This window comes from Oncorhynchus clarkii, unplaced genomic scaffold (assembly GCF_045791955.1).
Source record: "Oncorhynchus clarkii lewisi isolate Uvic-CL-2024 unplaced genomic scaffold, UVic_Ocla_1.0 unplaced_contig_8629_pilon_pilon, whole genome shotgun sequence".
Lineage (NCBI taxonomy): Eukaryota > Metazoa > Chordata > Actinopteri > Salmoniformes > Salmonidae > Oncorhynchus > Oncorhynchus clarkii.
The window spans coordinates 161,595-182,500 of record NW_027257957.1 but is presented as its reverse complement, the minus strand read 5'-3'; the positions used below and the strand labels follow the sequence as shown (position 1 = coordinate 182,500).

The 20,906-nt window shown below is 46.5% G+C and overlaps 1 protein-coding gene across 2 annotated transcripts in view; it reads right to left on the bottom strand.

Moving 5' to 3' along the window:
• Positions 1-3,241, bottom strand: part of LOC139394262 (RNA-binding motif, single-stranded-interacting protein 3-like) — a 162,335-nt gene extending 159,094 nt beyond the window's left edge. For both annotated transcript variants that reach the window (XM_071142286.1, XM_071142287.1), the window contains exon 1: positions 2,742-3,241. In XM_071142286.1, the coding sequence (XP_070998387.1) occupies positions 2,742-2,816 (75 nt within the window). In that variant the 5' untranslated portion in view covers positions 2,817-3,241. The remainder of the gene's footprint in view (positions 1-2,741) is intronic.
• Between the last annotated feature and the right edge of the window lie 17,665 nt (positions 3,242-20,906).

The window sequence follows — 20,906 nt, the reverse complement described above, 5'->3', positions numbered from 1 at the left end:
TTCCCTATATAGTGCACTACTATAGACCAGAACCCAATGACTCCCTATTCCCTATATAGTGCACTACTATAGACCAGGACCAAATGACTCCCTATTCCCTATATAGTGCACTACTATAGACCAGAACCCAATGACTCCCTATTCCCTATCTAGTGCACTACTCTAGACCAGAACCCAATGACTCCCTTTTCCCTATATAGTGCACTACTCTAGACCAGAACCCAATGACTCCCAATTCCCTATATAGTGCACTACTATAGACCAGAACCCAATGACTCCCTATTCCCTATATAGTGCACTACTATAGACCAGAACCCAATGACTCCCTATTCCCTATATAGAGCACTACTATAGACCAGAACCCAATGACTCCCTATTCCCTATATAGTGCACTACTCTAGACCAGAACCCAATGACCCCCTATTTCCTATATAGTGCACTACTATAGACTAGAACCCTATTCCCTATATAGTGCACTACTATAGACCAGAACCCAATGACTCCCTTTTCCCTATATAGTGCACTACTATAGACCAGAACCCAATGACTCCCTATTCCCTATATAGTGCACTACTATAGACCAGAACCCAATGACTCCCTATTAACCTATATAACATACTTTGGTGTGAAAAGTGCAAATCAATCCCAGAACAACAGCAAAGGACCTTGTGAAGATGCTGGAGGAAACAGGTACCAAAGAATCTATATCCACATTAAAACGAGTCCTATGTCAACATAACCTGAAAGGCCGCTCAGCAAGGAAGAAGGCACTGCTCCAAAACTGCCATAAAAAAGCCAGACTACGGTTTGCTACTGCACATGGGGACAAAGATTGTACTTTTTGGAGAAATGTCCTCTGGTCTGATGAAACAAAAATAGAACTGTTTGGCCATAATGACCAACGTTATGTTTGGAGGAAAAAGTGGGAGGCTTGCAAGCCGAAGAACACCATCCCAAATGTGAAGCACGGGGGTGGCAGCATCATGTTGTGGGGGTGCTTTGCTGCAGGAGGGACTGGTGCCCTTCACAAAATAGATGGCTTCATAAGGAAGGATGTGGATATATTGAAGCAACATCTCAAGACATCAGTCAGGAAGTTAAAGCTTGGTCACAAATGGGTCTTCCAAATGGACAACGACCCCAAGTATACTTCCAAAGCTGTTGCAAAATGGCTTAAGGACAACAAAGTCAACGTTTTGGAGTGGCCATCACAAAGCCCTGACCTCAATCCTATAGAAAATGTGTGGGCAGAACTGAAAAGGCGTGTGTGAGCAAGGAGGCCTACAAACCTGACTCGGTTACACCAGCTCTGTCAGGAGGAATGGGCAAAAATTCACCCAACTTATTGTGGGAGGCTTGTGGAAGGTTACCTGAAATGTTTGACACAAGTTAAACCATTTAAAAGCAATACTACCAAATACTAATTGAGTGTATTTAAACTTCTGACCCACTGGGAATGTGATGAAAGAAATAAAAGCTGAAATAAATCATTCTCTCTACTATTATTCTGACATTTCACATTCTTAAAATAAAGTGGTGATCCTAACTGACCTAAGTCAGGGTATTTTTTACTAGGATTAAAAGTCAGGAATTGTGGAAAAACTGAGTTTAAATGTATTTGGCTAAGGTGTATGCAAACTTCTGACTTCAACTGTAACTATCGATTTTTCCCCCTCATCAATATAGACTAGTATAGGGTAAAACAGCAGAGATACACAGCCTGGAGAAGATTAGAGTGGTCTGGGCTATGACAGAGGACTGGCTCAGTACCATACCTAAGCCTGGAGAAGGTCAGGGTGGTCTGGGCAAAGACAGAGGACTGGCTCAGTACCATACCTAAGCCTGGAGAAGGTCAGGGTGGTCTGGGCAAAGACAGAGGATCGACTCTGTACCATACCTAAGACTGGAGAAGGTCAGGGTGGTCTGGGCTAAGACAGAGGATTGACTCGGTACCATACCTAAGCCTGGAGAAGGTCAGGGTGGTCTGGGCTAAGACAGAGGACAGGCTCAGTACCATACCTAAGCCTGTAGAAGGTCATGGTGGTATGGGCTAAGACAGAGGATCGACTCGGTACCATACCTAAGCCTGGAGAAAATCAGGGTGGTCGGGGCTAAGACAGAGATGGGACACCCTACCTTAGTCTAGAGGTAACGTTAGAAGGACTAGCGTGGGGGTAAGACAGAGGAGAGACCCTGAACCATCCTTCCTTAGATATCGAGACCCCGAACCATACTGACCTTAATCTGGTAATAGTAGATGTATTGGGGGTAAGACAGAGGAGAGACCCTGAACCATCCTTCCTTAGATAGAGAGACCCTGAACCATCCTGACCTTAATCTGGTAATAGTAGATGTATTGGGGGAAAAACAGAGGAGACCCCCTGAACCATCGTTCCTTAGATAGAGAGACCCTGAACCATCCTGACCTTAATCTGGTAATAGTAGATGTATTGGGGGTAAAACAGAGGAGACCCCCTGAACCATCGTTCCTTAGATAGAGACCCTGAACCATCCTTCCTTAGATAGAGGAGACATCCTGAACCATCCTTCCTTAGATAGAGGAGACATCCTGAACCATCCTTCCTTAGATAGAGGAGACACCCTGAACCATCCTTCCTTAGATAGAGACACCCTGAACCATCCTTCCTTAGATAGAAGAGACCCCCTGAAACATCCTTCCTTAGAGGAGACACCCTGAACCATCCTTCCTTAGATAGAGGAGACACCCTGAACCATCTTACCTTAGTCTGGAGGTAGTGGGGGTAATAGTAGATGTATTGGGGGTACATCTGTTGCTGTTCCAAGTGTTTACCCATGTAGCAGGAATCCTTCTGGCCGTAGCAGGAGACAGAGTCTCTCTGGCTGGGTTCCAGTAACACAGTGACTCCCTCTTGGCCTGGACCCCTGGTTCCTATCCCTGGGTCTGGGCGGAGGCAAGATCCTCTTCTCAAAACAGAGAGACGTGAGAGAGAGAGACAGGGACAGACAGACAGAGAGTGATGGATGGGACCTCTAGCTGTTCTTCTGTCTGTCTGCTCAATGGGAGTCCCAGATTCACCCTCTCCTAGCTGGGGGGAGGAGAAAAGAAGAGGAGAGGAGTGAGGGAAGGAAGGAGGGAGAAGAGGAGAGGAGCGAGGGAAGGCAGGAGGGAGAAGAGGAGGAGAGGAGCGAGGGAAGGAGGGAAGGAGAGGAGGAGGAGAGGAGCAAGGGAAGGAGGGAGAAGAGGAGGAGAGGAGCGAGGGAAGGAGAAGAGGAGGACAGGAGCGAGGGAAGGAGAAGAGGAGGAGAGGAGCGAGGGAAGGAGGGAAGGAGAATAGGAGGAGAGGAGCGAGGGAAGGAGGGAGAAGAGGAGGAGAGGAGCAAGGGAGAAGGGAGAAGAGGAGGAGAGGAGTGAGGGAAGGAGAAGAGGAGGAGAGGAGTGAGGGAAGGAGGGAAGGAGAAGAGGAGGAGAGTAGCGAGGGAAGGAAGGAGGGAGAAGAGGAGGAGGGGAGCGAGGGAAGGAAGGTGTTTAGAGTAGCTTGAACTACTCTAAAAAGCTGTCTCTCTCTTTCGCTTTCTCTCTCATGCCCTGACTTCACTTTTGTTCTCTCCTCTGTCTCTCTCGCTTTCACGATGAATGTGTACAGTGTCAGATCTGACTGGAGTCTTGCTGTTGTCCTGGCCAGACACTTGGCTCCCGGAGGACAGACAGAGACACAGCGGAGATACAGACAGACGTCGTAGCTGGGCTGGGAGAGAGAGAGAGAGAGAGATAGAGGGAGAGGAGGGTGGACTGGAACAGAAACTGAAACGCCGTCTGTCACCTCCAGTGAAATAACGTGAGCAGGATCAGAGAAGGAATCCACTAGAAACTCCGGTGAAGGCGTGGGGGGAAAGGAAACCCAGAGATCCAGAGATATCCACACAGACAAAGATGACAATCCCTTCCGCTCTGCAGCTCCTCTTCCCCTCTGTTCTCTCTCTCTCACAGCGCTTCCCAGATGTCTTGTTTCCCAGATGTCTTGTTTCCCCGCATGTGTGTATAACTACGAGCAGTTACTGAGAGCGATGTGTATCTACGAGCAGTTACCGAGAGCGATGTGTGTGTGTGAATCTACGAGCAGATACTGAGAGCGATGTGTGTGTGTGTGGCTGCTGCTGTCTGCTCCACACTGTGCTGAAGCGTTGAGGGCTCGGCTCTGACAGAGCTATGCTCCTCCTCCTTTCCTCCCTTCACCTTTCCAAGCCAGTAAGAGGGACGTCTCTCTCTCCCCTCAGAAAGACATCTCTCTCTCCCCTCAGGAAGACCTCTCTCTCACCCCTCAGAAAGACCTCTCTCTCTCCCCCTCAGATAGACCTCTCTCTCTCCCCTCAGAAAGACCTCTCTCTCTCCCCTCAGGAAGGCTGCAGCTCCCAGTTTGCTCCCAGGCTAGGAGCAGAGTCCCCCTACTGGTAGAGTCCACAGACTCAACGCAACACAGCTAGGAGCAGAGACCCCCTACTGGTAGAGTCCACAGACTCAACGCAACACAGCTAGGAGCAGAGTCCCCCTACTGGTAGAGTCCACAGACTCAACTCAACACAGCTAGGAGCAGAGTCCCCCTACTGGTAGAGTCCACAGACTCAACGCAACACAGCTAGGAGCAGAATCCCCCTACTGGTAGAGTCCACAGACTCAACGCAACACAGCTAGGAGCAGAGTCCCCCTACTGGTAGAGACCACAGACTCAACGCAACACAGCTAGGAGCAGAGTCCCCCTACTGGTAGAGTCCACAGACTCAACGCAACACAGCTAGGAGCAGAGTCCCCCTACTGGTAGAGTCCACAGAGTCAACTCAACACAGCTAGGAGCAGAGTCCCCCTACTGGTAGAGTCCACAGACTCAACTCAACACAGCTAGGAGCAGAGTCCCCCTACTGGTAGAGTCCACAGACTCAACTCAACACAGCTAGGAGCAGAGTCCCCCTACTGGTAGAGACCACAGACTCAACGCAACACAGCTAGGAGCAGAGTCCCCCTACTGGTAGAGTCCACAGACTCAACTCAACACAGCTAGGAGCAGAGTCCCCCTACTGGTAGAGTCCACAGACTCAACTCAACACAGCTAGAAGCAGAGTCCCCCTACTGGTAGAGTCCACAGACTCAACGCAACACAGCTAGGAGCAGAGTCCCCCTACTGGTAGAGTCCACAGACTCAACGCAACACAGCTAGGAGCAGAGTCCCCCTACTGGTAGAGTCCACAGACTCAACTCAACACAGCTAGGAGCAGAGTCCCCCTACTGGTAGAGTCCACAGACTCAACACAACACAGCTAGGAGCAGAGTCCCCCTACTGGTAGAGTCCACAGACTCAACTCAACACAGCTAGGAGCAGAGTCCCCCTACTGGTAGAGTCCACAGACTCAACACAGAACCCCCTAATGGGCTTCTTCACACTTTCTAAGACAATATTAATCTCTCCCCCTCTCTTTCCTTCACTCTCTCTCTTCTTCACTCTCTCTCTTTCCTCTCTCTCTCTCTCTTTCCTTCTCTCTCTCTCTCTCTCTTGTTCCTTCTCTCTCTTTCCTTCTCTCTCTCTCTCTCTCTCTCTCTCTCTTTCCTTCCTTCTCTCTCTCTCTCTTTTTCCTTCTCTCTCTTTCCTTCTCTCTCTCTCTCTTTCCTTCCTTCTCTCTCTCTCTCTTTTTCCTTCTCTCTCTTTCCTTCTCTCTCTCTCTCTCTCCTTCTCTCTCTTTCTCTTTCCTTCTCTCTCTCTCTCTTTTTCCTTCTCTCTCTTTCCTTCTCTCTCTCTCTCTCCTTCTCTCTCTTTCTCTTTCCTTCTCTCTCTCTCTCTTTTCCTTCTCTCTCTTTCTTTCTCTCTCTCTCTCCTTCTCTCTCTCTCTCTCTTTCCTTCTCTCTCTCTCTCTTTCCTTCTCTCTCTCTCCTTCTCTCTCTCTCTCTTTTTTCCTTCTCTCTCTTTCCTTCTCTCTCTCTCCTTCTCTCTCTCTCTCTCTTTCCTTCTCTCTCTATTTCCTTCTCTCTCTCTCCTTCTCTCTCTCTCTCTCTCTCTTTCCTTCTCTCTCTATTTCCTTCTCTCTCTCTCCTTCTCTCTCTCTCTCTCTTTCCTTCTCTCTCTCTTTCCTTCTCTCTCTCTCTCTCTCCTTCTCTCTCTCTCTCTTTCCTTCTCTCTCTCTCTCTTTTTCCTTCTCTCTCTCTCTCTTTTTCCTTCTCTCTCTCTCTCCTTCTCTCTCTCCTTCTCTCTCTCATCATCTCAGTCATATACAGATAAATCAGGTGAGTCTGACTCTTCATAAAGATTAGACAGAACATATTCCCTAAGGGCCCTGATCAAATGGCCCCCTATTCCCTATGGGCCCTGATCAAATGGCCCCCTATTCCCTATGGGCGCTGGTTAAATGGAACCCTATTCCCTATGGGCCCTGATCAAATGGCCCCCTATTCCCTATGGGCCCAGGTCAGAAGTAGTGCACTATATAGGGAATAAGGTAACATTTGGATCACAGAGGAAATCAATTCACTGTAATTGTTCTCTTAAATCTTACAGAATTTCAATACGTTTTGTGTATGAAGTAACATGTTCAGAAGTGCTTGTAATTAGAGCAGAGATCTGTCTGGAGAACTGTGTTTTGTGTTGGAACAAAGATGATGAAGTAACATGTTCAGAAGTGCTTGTAATTAGAGCAGAGATCTGTCTGGAGAACTGTGTTTTGTGTTGGAACAAAGATGATGAAGTAACATGTTCAGAAGTGCTTGTAATTAGAGCAGAGATCTGTGATGAAATCTGAAATGGCTCCCTATATAGTGCACTACTTTAGACCAGGACCAAATGGCACCCTATTCCCTATCTGGTGCACTACTTTAGACCAGAACCCAATGACTCCCTATATAGTGCACTACTTTAGACCAGAACCCAATGACTCCCTATTCCCTATATAGTGCACTACTTTAGACCAGGACCAAATGGCACCCTATTCCCTATTTTAGTGCACTACTTTAGACCAGGGTCCATGTACACTACACAGGGATACTACATAGGGAATAGGGTCATACTCAGGACACAGAGGTCTGTGGTATAAAATCAAATCACAATTGTATTTGTCACATGCTTCATAAACAACAGGTGTAGACTAACAGTGAAATGCTCCCTGACGGGTCCTTCCCAATAACACAGAGAGTAAACAACAGGTGTAGACTAACAGTGAAATGCTCCCTGACGGGTCCTTCCCAATAACACAGAGAGTAAACAACAGGTGTAGACTAACAGTGAAATGCTCCCTGACGGGTCCTTCCCAGTAACACAGAGAGTAAACAACAGGTGTAGACTAACAGTTAAATGCTCCCTGACGGGTCCTTCCCAATAACACAGAGAGTAAACAACAGGTGTAGACTAACAGTGAAATGCTCCCTGGCTGGTTCTTCCCAATAACACAGAGAGTAAACAACAGGTGTAGACTAACAGTGAAATGCTCCCTGACGGGTCCTTCCCAATAACACAGAGAGTAAACAACAGGTGTAGACTAACAGTGAAATGCTCCCTGGCTGGTCCTTCCCAATAACACAGAGAGTAAACAACAGGTGTAGACTAACAGTGAAATGCTCCCTGACGGGTCCTTCCCAATAACACAGAGAGTAAACAACAGGTGTAGACTAACAGTGAAATGCTCCCTGGCTGGTTCTTCCCAGTAACACAGAGAGTAAACAACAGGTGTAGACTAACAGTGAAATGCTCCCTGGCTGGTCCTTCCCAATAACACAGAGAGTAAACAACAGGTGTAGACTAACAGTGAAATGCTCCCTGACGGGTCCTTCCCAATAACACAGAGAGTAAACAACAGGTGTAGACTAACAGTGAAATGCTCCCTGGCTGGTCCTTCCCAATAACACAGAGAGTAAACAACAGGTGTAGACTAACAGTGAAATGCTCCCTGGCTGGTCCTTCCCAATAACACAGAGAGTAAACAACAGGTGTAGACTAACAGTGAAATGCTCCCTGGCTGGTCCTTCCCAATAACACAGAGAGAAGAATAGAAAACTTAAAGATATTAACACATGGAATAAATGTACAGGGGTACGAGGTAATAACATGGCTATATACAGGGAATATGGGGTAATAACATGGCTATATACAGGGAATATGAGATAATAACATGGCTATAGACAGGGAATATTGGGAAATAACATGGCTATATACAGGGAATATGAGGTAATAACATGGCTATATACAGGGAATATGAGGTAATAACATGGCTATATACAGGGAATATGATGCAATAACATGGCTATATACAGGGAATACGAGGTAATAACATGGCTATATACAGGGAATACGAGGTAATAACATGGCTATATACAGGGAATACGAGGTAATAACATGGCTATATACAGGGAATACGAGGCAATAACATGGCTATATACAGGGAATACGAGGTAATAACATGGCTATATACAGGGAATATGAGGTAATAACATGGCTATATACAGGGAATATGAGGTAATAACATGGCTATATACAGGGAATATGAGGTAATAACATGGCTATATACAGGGAATATGAGGTAATAACATGGCTATATACAGGGAATATGAGGTAATAACATGGCTATATACAGGGAATATGAGGTAATAACATGGCTATATACAGGGAATATGAGGTAATAACATGGCTATATACAGGGAATATGAGGTAATAACATGGCTATATACAGGGAATATGAGGTAATAACATGGCTATATACAGGGAATATGAGGTAATAACATGGCTATATACAGGGAATATGAGGTAATAACATGGCTATATACAGGGAATATGAGGTAATAACATGGCTATATACAGGGAATATGAGGTAATAACATGGCTATATACAGGGAATATGAGGTAATAACATGGCTATATACAGGGAATATGAGGTAATAACATGGCTATATACAGGGAATATGAGATAATAACATGGCTATATACAGGGAATATGAGGTAATAACATGGCTATATACAGGGAATACGAGGTAATAACATGGATATATACAGGGAATATGAGGTAATAACATGGCTATATGCAGGGAATATGAGGTAATAACATGGAGTACCAGTACCAGTACCAGGTAACAATACACGGGGTACCAGTACAGTGTCGATGTTAAGGGGTACGAGGCAAGAACATGGATATATACACAGAGTACCAGAGAGAGGGGGGGGGGGGGCTGTAAGTCTAACACAGCAGTGTAATCAGCACCACATAATGTGTTTTACCTTCTGAGGAAGGAACAGCAGGAAGGAAAACAGAAGGAGGAAGAAAATAGAGAGGAAAGGAGAAGGAGAGAGAGAGAGAGAGGGAGAGGTTGGTGTCCTCTGCTTCAGAGACAGGAGGGAGAAAATAGAGAGGAAAGGAGAAGGAGAGAGAGAGAGGGAGAGGTTGGTGTTCTCTGCTTCAGAGACAGGAGGGAAACACAAACCTTTTGTTAGGATTCCACATGCATGAACAGCCTGTCTGGCTGCTGTTGAGGAGAAGCCGAGCTGTCAGTGCCGGGGCACCAGCTAGAAACCCCCTTGTTGAAGATGTCCTCATCCGGACAGTGGTGGTAAACGTATCTGACAGGCTGAAAGGAATACAGGTATTGTGGCTGGCTATGTTCTAGTTGTGGTGGTTAGACTATGAAGGCAAGATGAAACAATGTTAATCATTATGGGAATAACATTATTCTACAATGTAGAAAATAGTAAAAATAAAGATTAACCCTGGAATTAGACGCTGTGTCCAAACTTTGACAGGTACTGTGTGTATATGTGGATATATATATATATATACAATGGCTTGCGAAAGTATTCACCCCCCTTGGCATTTTTCCTATTTTGTTGCCTTACAACCTGGAATTAAAATATTATTTTTTTGGGGGGGGGGGGGGGGGGGTTGTAACATTTGATTTATACAACATGCCACTATGAAGATGCAAAATATTTCTTCTTGTGAAACAAACAATAAATTAGACAAAATACCAGAAAACTTGAGCGTGCAGAAATATTCGCCACCTGTAGCGGCTTTCTTCCTGGGAAGGAGAGGCGGACCAAAACGCAGCGTGATTAAACATCTTTAATAAAGACGAATACCGAGAAACACTACTAATAAACAAAACAATAAATGTGAAAACCGAAACAGTCCTGTGTGGTGAAACAAACACAGACGCGGAAACAACCAACCCACAAAACCCAACACAACACAGGCTACCTAAATATGGTTCCCAATCAGAGACAATGACTAACACCTGCCTCTGATTGAGAACCATATCAGGCCAAAACATAGAAATAGACAAACTAGACGTACAACATAGAATGCCCACCCAGCTCACGTCCTGATCAACACTAAAACAAGGAAAACACACAAGAATTATGGTCAGAACGTGACACCACCTCAAAGTCAATACTTTGTAGAGCCACCTTTTGCAGCAATTTCAGCTGCAAGTCTCTTGGGGTATGTCTCTATAAGCTTGGCACCTCTAGCCACGGGGATGTTTGCCCAATCTTCAAAGAAAAACTGCTCCAGCTCCTTCAAATTGGATGGGTTCCGCTGTTTTTCCGCTTGTTTTCAACTAGCCTACCTGGTTAAATAAAGGTGAATTAAAAAGAAAATGTCTCCCACATGCCTTTTGGTGAACACCAAACATCTTTGCTTATTTATTTCTGGCCACTCTTCCATAAAGCCCAGCTCTGTGGAGTGTACGGCTTAAAGTGGTCCTACGGACAGATACTCCAATCTCCACTGTGGAGCTTTGCAGCTCCTTCAGGGTTATCTTTGGTCTCTTTGTTGCCTCTCTGATTAATGCCCTCCTTGCCTGGTCTGTGAGTTTCGGTAGGTGGCCCTCTCTTGGCAGGTTTGTTGTGGTGCCATATTCTTTCCATTTTTTAATAATGGATTTAATGGTGCTCTGTGGGATGTTCAAAGTTTCTGATATTTTTTTATAACCCAACCCTGATCTCTACTTCTCCACATCTTTGTCCCTGACCTGTTTGGAGAGCTCTTCATGGTTCCCCTTGCTTGCTGGTGCCCCTTGCTTGGTGGTGCCCCTTGCTTTTAGTGGTGCCCCTTGCTTGGTGGTTCCCCTTGCTTGGTGGTGCCCCTTGCTTGGTGGTGCCCCTTGCTTGGTGGTTCCCCTTGCTTGGTGGTTCCCCTTGCTTGGTGGTTCCCCTTGCTTGGTGGTTCCCCTTGCTTGGTGGTGCCCCTTGCTTGGTGGTGCCCCTTGCTTGGTGGTGCCCCTTGCTTGGTGGTGCCCCTTGCTTGGTGGTGCCCCTTGCTTGGTGGTGTCCCTTACTTGGTGGTTCCCCTTGCTTGGTGGTGCCCCTTGCTTAGTGGTGCCCCTTGCTTGGTGGTGTCCCTTGCTTGGTGGTTCCCCTTGCTTGGTGGTGCCCCTTGCTTGGTGGTGCCCCTTGCTTGGTGGTGTCCCTTGCTTGGTGGTTCCCCTTGCTTGGTGGTGCCCCTTGCTTAGTGGTGCCCCTTGCTTGGTTCCCCTTTCTTGGTGGTGCCCCTTGCTTGGTGGTGCCTCTTGCTTGGTGGTGCCCCTTGCTTAGTGGTGCCCCTTGCTTGGTGGTTCCCCTTGCTTGGTGGTGCTTCTTGCTTAGTGGTGCCCCTTGCTTGGTGGTGCCCCTTGCTTGGTGGTTCCCCTTGCTTGGTGGTTCCCCTTGCTTGGTGGTGCCCCTTGCTTGGTGGTTCCCCTTGCTTGGTGGTTCCCCTTGCTTGGTGGTGCCCCTTGCTTAGTGGTGCCCCTTGCTTGGTTCCCCTTGCTTGGTGGTGCCCCTTGCTTGGTGGTTCCCCTTGCTTGGTGGTTCCCCTTGCTTGGTGGTGCCCCTTGCTTGGTGGTGCCCCTTGCTTGGTGGTGCCCCTTGCTTAGTGGTGCCCCTTGCTTGGTGGTTCCCCTTGCTTGGTGGTGCCTCTTGCTTAGTGGTGCCCCTTGCTTGGTGGTGTCCCTTGCTTGGTGGTTCCCCTTGCTTGGTGGTGCCCCTTGCTTGGTGGTGCCCCTTGCTTGGTGGTGTCCCTTGCTTGGTGGTTCCCCTTGCTTGGTGGTGCCCCTTGCTTAGTGGTGCCCCTTGCTTGGTTCCCCTTGCTTGGTGGTGCCCCTTGCTTGGTGGTTCCCCTTGCTTGGTGGTTCCCCTTGCTTGGTGGTGCCCCTTGCTTGGTGGTGCCCCTTGCTTGGTGGTGCCCCTTGCTTAGTGGTGCCCCTTGCTTGGTGGTTCCCCTTGCTTGGTGGTGCCTCTTGCTTAGTGGTGCCCCTTGCTTGGTGGTGCCCCTTGCTTGGTGGTTCCCCTTGCTTGGTGGTTCCCCTTGCTTGGTGGTACCCCTTGCTTGGTGGTTCCCCTTGCTTGGTGGAGCCCCTTGCTTAGTGGTGCCCCTTGCTTGGTGGTTCCCCTTGCTTGGTGGTGCCCCTTGCTTGGTGGTGCCCCTTGCTTGGTGGTGTCCCTTGCTTGGTGGTTCCCCTTGCTTGGTGGTGCCCCTTCCTTAGTGGTGCCCCTTGCTTGGTGGTGCCCCTTGCTTGGTGGTGCCCCTTGCTTGGTGGAGCCCCTTGATTGGTGGTTCCCCTTGCTTAGTGGTGTTGTAGACTCCGGGGCCTTTCAGAACAGGTGTATATATATACTGAGATCATGTGACAGGTCATGTGACACTTAGATTGCACACAGGTGGACTTTATTTAACTAATTGTGTGACTTCTGAAGGTAATTGGTTGCACCAGATCGTATTTAAGGGCTTCATGGCAAAGGGGATGAATACATACACCCACCACTTTTCCATGTATTTTCTATTTTTTTTTTCACTTCAACAATTTGGACTATTTTGTGTCTGTCCATTACATGAAATCCAAATATAAATCCATTTAAATTACAGGATGTAATGCAACAAAATAGGAAAAATGACAAGGGGACTGAATACTTTTGCAAGGCACTGTTTATATATATATATATATATACATCAATTCCACAAATTAACTTTAAACAAGGCACACCTGTTAATTGAATTGCATTCCTCATTTTTTAAAACTTTATTTAACTAGGCAAGTCAGTTAAGAACATATTGAAGCTGGTTGAGAGAATGCCAAGAGTGTGTAAAGAACATATTGAAGCTGGTTGAGAGAATGCCAAGAGTGTGTAAAGAACATATTGAAGCTGGTTGAGAGAATGGGTCATGAAGCTGGTTGAGAGAATGGGTCATGAAGCTGGTTGAGAGAATGGGTCATGAAGCTGTTTGAGAGAATGGGTCATGAAGCTGGTTGAGAGAATGGGTTATGAAGCTGGTTGAGAGAATGGGTCATGAAGCTGGTTGAGAGAATGGGTTATGAAGCTGGTTGAGAGAATGGGTCATGAAGCTGGTTGAGAGAATGGGTCATGAAGCTGGTTGAGAGAATGGGTCATGAAGCTGGTTGAGAGAATGGGTCATGAAGCTGGTTGAGAGAATGGGTCATGAAGCTGGTTGAGAGAATGGGTCATGAAGCTGGTTGAGAGAATGGGTCATGAAGCTGAGAGTGTGTAAAGAACATATTGAAGCTGGTTGAGAGAATGGGTTATGAAGCTGGTTGAGAGAATGGGTCATGAAGCTGGTTGAGAGAATGGGTCATGAAGCTGGTTGAGAGAATGGGTCATGAAGCTGGTTGAGAGAATGGGTCATGAAGCTGGTTGAGAGAATGGGTCATGAAGCTGGTTGAGAGAATGGGTTATGAAGCTGGTTGAGAGAATGGGTCATGAAGCTGAGAGTGTGTAAAGAACATATTGAAGCTGGTTGAGAGAATGGGTCATGAAGCTGGTTGAGAGAATGGGTCATGAAGCTGGTTGAGAGAATGGGTCATGAAGCTGGTTGAGAGAATGGGTCATGAAGCTGGTTGAGAGAATGGGTCATGAAGCTGGTTGAGAGAATGGGTCATAAAGCTGAGAGTGTGTAAAGAACATATTGAAGCTGGTTGAGAGAATGGGTCATGAAGCTGGTTGAGAGAATGGGTCATGAAGCTGGTTGAGAGAATGGGTCATGAAGCTGGTTGAGAGAATGGGTCATGAAGCTGTTTGAGAGAATGGGTCATGAAGCTGGTTGAGAGAATGGGTCATAAAGCTGAGAGTGTGTAAAGAACATATTGAAGCTGGTTGAGAGAATGGGTCATGAAGCTGGTTGAGAGAATGGGTCATGAAGCTGGTTGAGAGAATGGGTCATGAAGCTGGTTGAGAGAATGGGTCATGAAGCTGGTTGAGAGAATGGGTCATGAAGCTGGTTGAGAGAATGGGTCATGAAGCTGGTTGAGAGAATGGGTCATGAAGCTGGTTGAGAGAATGGGTCATGAAGCTGGTTGAGAGAATGGGTCATGAAGCTGAGAGTGTGTAAAGAACATATTGAAGCTGGTTGAGAGAATGGGTCATGAAGCTGAGAGTGTGTAAAGAACATATTGAAGCTGGTTGAGAGAATGGGTCATGAAGCTGAGAGTGTGTAAAGAACATATTGAAGCTGGTTGAGAGAATGGGTCATGAAGCTGGTTGAGAGAATGGGTCATGAAGCTGGTTGAGAGAATGGGTCATGAAGCTGAGAGTGTGTAAAGAACATATTGAAGCTGGTTGAGAGAATGGGTCATGAAGCTGGTTGAGAGAATGGGTCATAAAGCTGAGAGTGTGTAAAGAACATATTGAAGCTGGTTGAGAGAATGGGTCATGAAGCTGAGAGTGTGTAAAGAACATATTGAAGCTGGTTGAGAGAATGGGTCATGAAGCTGGTTGAGAGAATGGGTCATGAAGCTGGTTGAGAGAATGGGTCATGAAGCTGAGAGTGTGTAAAGAACATATTGAAGCTGGTTGAGAGAATGGGTCATGAAGCTGGTTGAGAGAATGGGTCATAAAGCTGAGAGTGTGTAAAGAACATATTGAAGCTGGTTGAGAGAATGGGTCATGAAGCTGAGAGTGTGTAAAGAACATATTGAAGCTGGTTGAGAGAATGGGTCATGAAGCTGGTTGAGAGAATGGGTCATAAAGCTGAGAGTGTGTAAAGAACATATTGAAGCTGGTTGAGAGAATGGGTCATAAAGCTGAGAGTGTGTAAAGAACATATTGAAGCTGGTTGAGAGAATGGGTCATGAAGCTGAGAGTGTGTAAAGAACATATTGAAGCTGGTTGAGAGAATGGGTCATGAAGCTGAGAGTGTGTAAAGAACATATTGAAGCTGGTTGAGAGAATGGGTCATGAAGCTGGTTGAGAGAATGGGTCATGAAGCTGAGAGTGTGTAAAGAACATATTGAAGCTGGTTGAGAGAATGGGTCATGAAGCTGAGAGTATGTAAAGAACATATTGAAGCTGGTTGAGAGAATGGGTCATGAAGCTGGTTGAGAGAATGGGTCATAAAGCTGAGAGTGTGTAAAGAACATATTGAAGCTGGTTGAGAGAATGGGTCATGAAGCTGAGAGTGTGTAAAGAACATATTGAAGCTGGTTGAGAGAATGGGTCATGAAGCTGGTTGAGAGAATGGGTCATAAAGCTGAGAGTGTGTAAAGAACATATTGAAGCTGGTTGAGAGAATGGGTCATAAAGCTGAGAGTGTGTAAAGAACATATTGAAGCTGGTTGAGAGAATGGGTCATGAAGCTGAGAGTGTGTAAAGAACATATTGAAGCTGGTTGAGAGAATGGGTCATGAAGCTGAGAGTGTGTAAAGAACATATTGAAGCTGGTTGAGAGAATGGGTCATGAAGCTGGTTGAGAGAATGGGTCATGAAGCTGAGAGTGTGTAAAGAACATATTGAAGCTGGTTGAGAGAATGGGTCATGAAGCTGAGAGTATGTAAAGAACATATTGAAGCTGGTTGAGAGAATGGGTCATGAAGCTGGTTGAGAGAATGGGTCATGAAGCTGGTTGAGAGAATGGGTCATGAAGCTGGTTGAGAGAATGGGTCATGAAGCTGAGAGTGTGTAAAGAACATATTGAAGCTGGTTGAGAGAATGCCAAGAGTGTGTAAAGCTGTCATCAAGGGAAAGGGTGACTTCTTTGAAGAATCTCAAATATAAAACATATGTTGATTTGTTTAACACTTTGTTGGTTACTACATGATTCCATATGTGTTATTTCCTAGTGTTGATGTCTTCACTATTATTCTACAATGTAGAAAACAGTAAAAATAAAGAAAAACCCTTGAATGAGTAGGTGTGTCCAAAATTTTGACTGGTACTGTATATATATATATATTTGTCACAGTCATTGCATTTAATTATATAAATATATATTATATTTAAATGCAATGATTGACAAATCAATACATTTTTAACCGGATACTCACATACAGTACACATCCATAACACCATCTGCTAGCTGTCCTCTCTGAACAGGAACAGAGTCATTGCGTTGGGGCACCGGTTAGTCGAGGTAATATGTACAGAGTCAATGTGTGGGGGCACCGGTTAGTCGAGGTAATATGTACATGTAGGTAGAGTTATTAAAGTGACTATGCATAGATGATAATAACAAAGAGTAGCAGTGGTGTAAAATAGGGGTGGGGGGGCAATGCAAATAGTCTGGGTAGTCATTTGATTAGGTGTTCAGTAGTCTTAAGGCTTGGGGGGTAGAAGCTGTTTTAGAAGCCTCTTGGACCCAGACTTGGCGCTCTGGTACTGCTTGCCGTGTGGTAGCAGAGAGAACAGTCTATGATTAGGGTGGCTGGAGTCTTTGACCATTTTTAGGGCCTTCCTTCTGACACCGCCTGGTATAGAGTTCCTGGATGGCAGGAAGCTTGTCCTCCGTGATGTACTGGGCCGTTAAGTTATATGTCCTTTTCCACCTTTAGTGTTTAAATTGTCCAATTTACACCAAACAATCCCATTTACAGCTCCTCGTCACAAGCCTTTTGAGTCAGACAATATTAATTATGTCCAGAAGGGTTTGGAGTATCTGTTTTATGGCCAGTGAGTTTAGTTAAACAGGATGTTTTCCCCCTGACCAGTCTTGTCCAACCTATGTGAGGCTAGGGGACTGCAGAGGAGAGGGAGAGGGAGTGAGAGAGAGAGAGATAGAGCGAGAGAGAGGATGTGAGAGAGAGAGAGAGAGAGGACGTGAGAGAGAGAGAGAGAGAGAGAGAGAGAGAGAGGACGTGAGAGAGAGAGAGAGGGGACGTGAGAGAGAGAGAGAGAGAGGACGTGAGAGAGAGAGAGAGAGAGAGAGAGAGAGAGAGGGAGAGAGAGAGAGATGGAGAGAGATGGAGAGCGGACGTGAGAGTTAAGTCACAAACCTCTTAAACCTTCCCTACAGCACCACTGCTATTTACATGCATCACATACGGTAAGTTGTTGGTGAGGGAGCTGACTTCACGAAGAAACTTCTCAAACCGTACTTACCACACATTTTCCAGGGGGTGTCCTGTCCAGGGGGTGTCCTGTCCAGGGGGTGTCCTGGTACATCAAGCTTCCTCACACTACAGAAACAGGAGATAGACTAGTGTCCTGTCCAGGAGGTGTCCTGGTACATCAAGCTGTCTCACTACAGAAACAGGAGGTAGACTAGTGTCCTGTCCAGGGGGTGTACTGGTACATCAAGCTGTCTCACTACAGAAACAGGAGATAGACTAGTGTCCTGTCCAGGGTGGTGTCCTGGTACATCAAGCTGTCTCACTACAGTAACAGGAGATAGACTAGTGTCCTGTCCAGGGGGTGTCCTGGTACATCAAGCTGTCTCACTACAGAAACAGGAGATAGACTAGTGTCCTGTCCAGGAGGTGTCCTGGTACATCAAGCTGTCTCACTACAGAAACAGGAGATAGACTAGTGTCCTGTCCAGGGGGTGTCCTGGTACATCAAGCTGTCTCACTACAGAAACAGGAGATAGACTAGTGTCCTGTCCAGGAGGTGTCCTGGTACATCAAGCTGTCTCACTACTGAAACAGGAGATAGACTAGTGTCCTGTCCAGGAGGTGTCCTGGTACATCAAGCTGTCTCACTACAGAAACAGGAGGTAGACTAGTGTCCTGTCCAGGGGGTGTACTGGTACATCAAGCTTCCTCACACTACAGAAACAAGAGATAGACTAGTGTCCTGTCCAGGGGGTGTCCTGGTACATCAAGCTGTCACACTACAGTAACAGGAGATAGACTAGTGTCCTGTCCAGGGGGTGTACTGGTACATCAAGCTGTCACACTACAGTAACAGGAGATAGACTAGTGTCCTGTCCAGGGGGTGTACTGGTACATCAAGCTGTCACACTACAGTAACAGGAGATAGACTAGTGTCCTGTCCAGGGGGTGTCCTGGTACATCAAGCTGCCTCACTACAGAAACAGGAGATAGACTAGTGTCCTGTCCAGGAGGTGTCCTGGTACATCAAGCTGTCACACTACAGTAACAGGAGATAGACTAGTGTCCTGTCCAGGGGGTGTACTGGTACATCAAGCTGTCACACTACAGTAACAGGAGATAGGACACGGCTGTCTATATAGGTCTACTGTAGACTTTACTGGTATATCAAGCTGTCACACTACAGTAACAGGAGATAGGACACGGCTGTCTATATAGGTCTACTGTAGACTTTACTGGTATATCAAGCTGTCACACTACAGTAACAGGAGATAGGACACGGCTGTCTATATAGGTCTACTGTAGACTTTACTGGTACATCATGTTTTAAAAATGTTTTTCCTGAGTGCAGCATGGCAACCACGGCAACCATGGCAACCACCATGGCAACCATCACGGCAACCACCATGGCAACCACCACGGCAACCAGCAGCTAACTAGATCAACAGCTCTAGATGTAAAGCTTCCTGTTAGTGATCAGACCTGACTTTCCCTGGCCTGTGTCCCAAATGGCACCCTAATCCCCATGTGGGCTTTTGGTCAAAAGTGGTGCACTGTGTAGGGAAAAAGGGTGCCATTTGGATGGAGTCTCAGACTTCCCCTTTCTGCTTTGTTTAGTGTGAATTGGACAGACCCCTCCGGGACCTCCCTGCCATATTAGAGTGTAGAAATATGAGCGGCTCCATTGTAATTATAAAAGTACTGCAGGCAGACACATAGCTTCATAACTCATATATTCCACTTCAGAGAGAGAGAGAGAGATGGAGAGAGAAAGAGGCAGCATTGATTTTAGGTTCCATTTCTCTTTGGTGTTAAAATGCAAACTTGCAGTTGAAGGGAGATCCAGAAAAGTAGAATGACAATGCAGAAACCTTTTGTTGTCTCTCTCTCTCTCTCTCTCTCTCTCTCTCTCTCTCTCTCTCTCGCTCTCCATGTCTCTCTCACTTTCTCTCTTTCCGTGTCTCTCTCTCCCTCTCCGTGTCTCTCTCTCTCTCTCTCTCTCTCTCTCTCTCTCTCTCTCTCTCTCTCTCTCTCTCTCTCTCTCTCTCTCTCTCTCTCTCTCTCTCTCTCTCTCTCTCTCGCTCTCCATGTCTCTCTCACTTTCTCTCTTTCCGTGTCTCTCTCTCCCTCTCCATGTCTCTCTCTCTCTCTCTCTCTCCTTGTCTCTATCCCTATCTCTGTCTCTCTGGGGAGTACATGCAGTTTGGGAATTGAACTAGACTGGTGGTCACAGATTGAGGGCTACATTACAAATGGAACTAGACTGGTGGTCACAGATTGAGGGCTACATTACAAATGGAACTAGACCGGAGGTCACAGATTGAGGCTGCATTCCAAATGGAACTAGACCGGAGGTCACAGATTGAGCCTGCATTCCAAATGGAACTAGACCGGAGGTCACAGATTGAGGCTACATTCAAAATGGAACTAGACCGGAGGTCACAGATTGAGGCAGCATTCCAAATTGAACTAGACCGGAGGTCACAGATTGAGTCTGCATTCCAAATGGAACTAGACTGGAGGTCACAGATTGAGGCTGCATTCCAAATGGAACTAGACCGGAGGTCACAGATTGAGGCTGCATTCCAAATGGAACTAGACCGGAGGTCACAGATTGAGGCTGCATTCCAAATGGAACTAGACTTGAGGTCACAGATTGAGGCTGCATTCCAAATGGAACTAGACCGGAGGTCACAGATTGAGGCTGCATTCCAAAAGGAACTAGACTGGAGGTCACAGATTGAGGCTGCATTCCAAAAGGAACTAGACTGGAGGTCACAGATTGAGCCTGCATTCCAAATGGAACTAGACCGGAGGTCACAGATTGAGGCTGCATTCCAAAAGGAACTAGACTGGAGGTCACAGATTGAGGCTGCATTCCAAATGGAACTAGACTGGAGGTCTTCTCTATAGAGCTGCAACCTGATCAAAAGTAGAGCACTATAAAGGGAATAGGGAGCCAACTCTATAGGGAATAGGGAGCCAACTCTATAGGGAATAGGGAGCCAACTCTTTAGGGAATAGGGAGCCAACTCTATAGGGAATAGGGAGCCAACTCTATAGGGAATAGGGAGCCAACTCTATAGGGAATAGAGAGCCAACTATATAGGGAATAGGGAGCCAACTCTATAGGGAATAGAGAGCCAACTCTATAGGGAATAGGGAGCCAACTCTATAGGGAATAGGGAGCCAACTCTTTAGGGAATAGAGAGCCAACTCTATAGGGAATAGGGAGCCAACTCTTTAGGGAATAGGGAGCCAACTCTATAGGGAATAGGGAGCCAACTCTATAGGGAATAGGGAGCCAACTCTATAGGGAATAGGGAGCCAACTCTATAGGGAATAGGGAGCCAACTCTATAGGGAATAGGGAGCCAACTCTATAGGGAATAGGGAACCAACTGTATAGGGAATAGGGAGCCAACTCTATAGGGAATAGAGAGCCAACTCTATAGGGAATAGGGAGCCAACTCTATAGGGAATAGGGAGCCAACTCTATAGGGAATAGGGAGCCAACTCTATAGGGAATAGGGAGCCAACTCTATAGGGAATAGGGAGCCAACTCTATAGGGAATAGAGAGCCAACTCTTTAGGGAATAGAGAGCCAACTCTATAGGGAATAGAGAGCCAACTCTTTAGGGAATAGAGAGCCA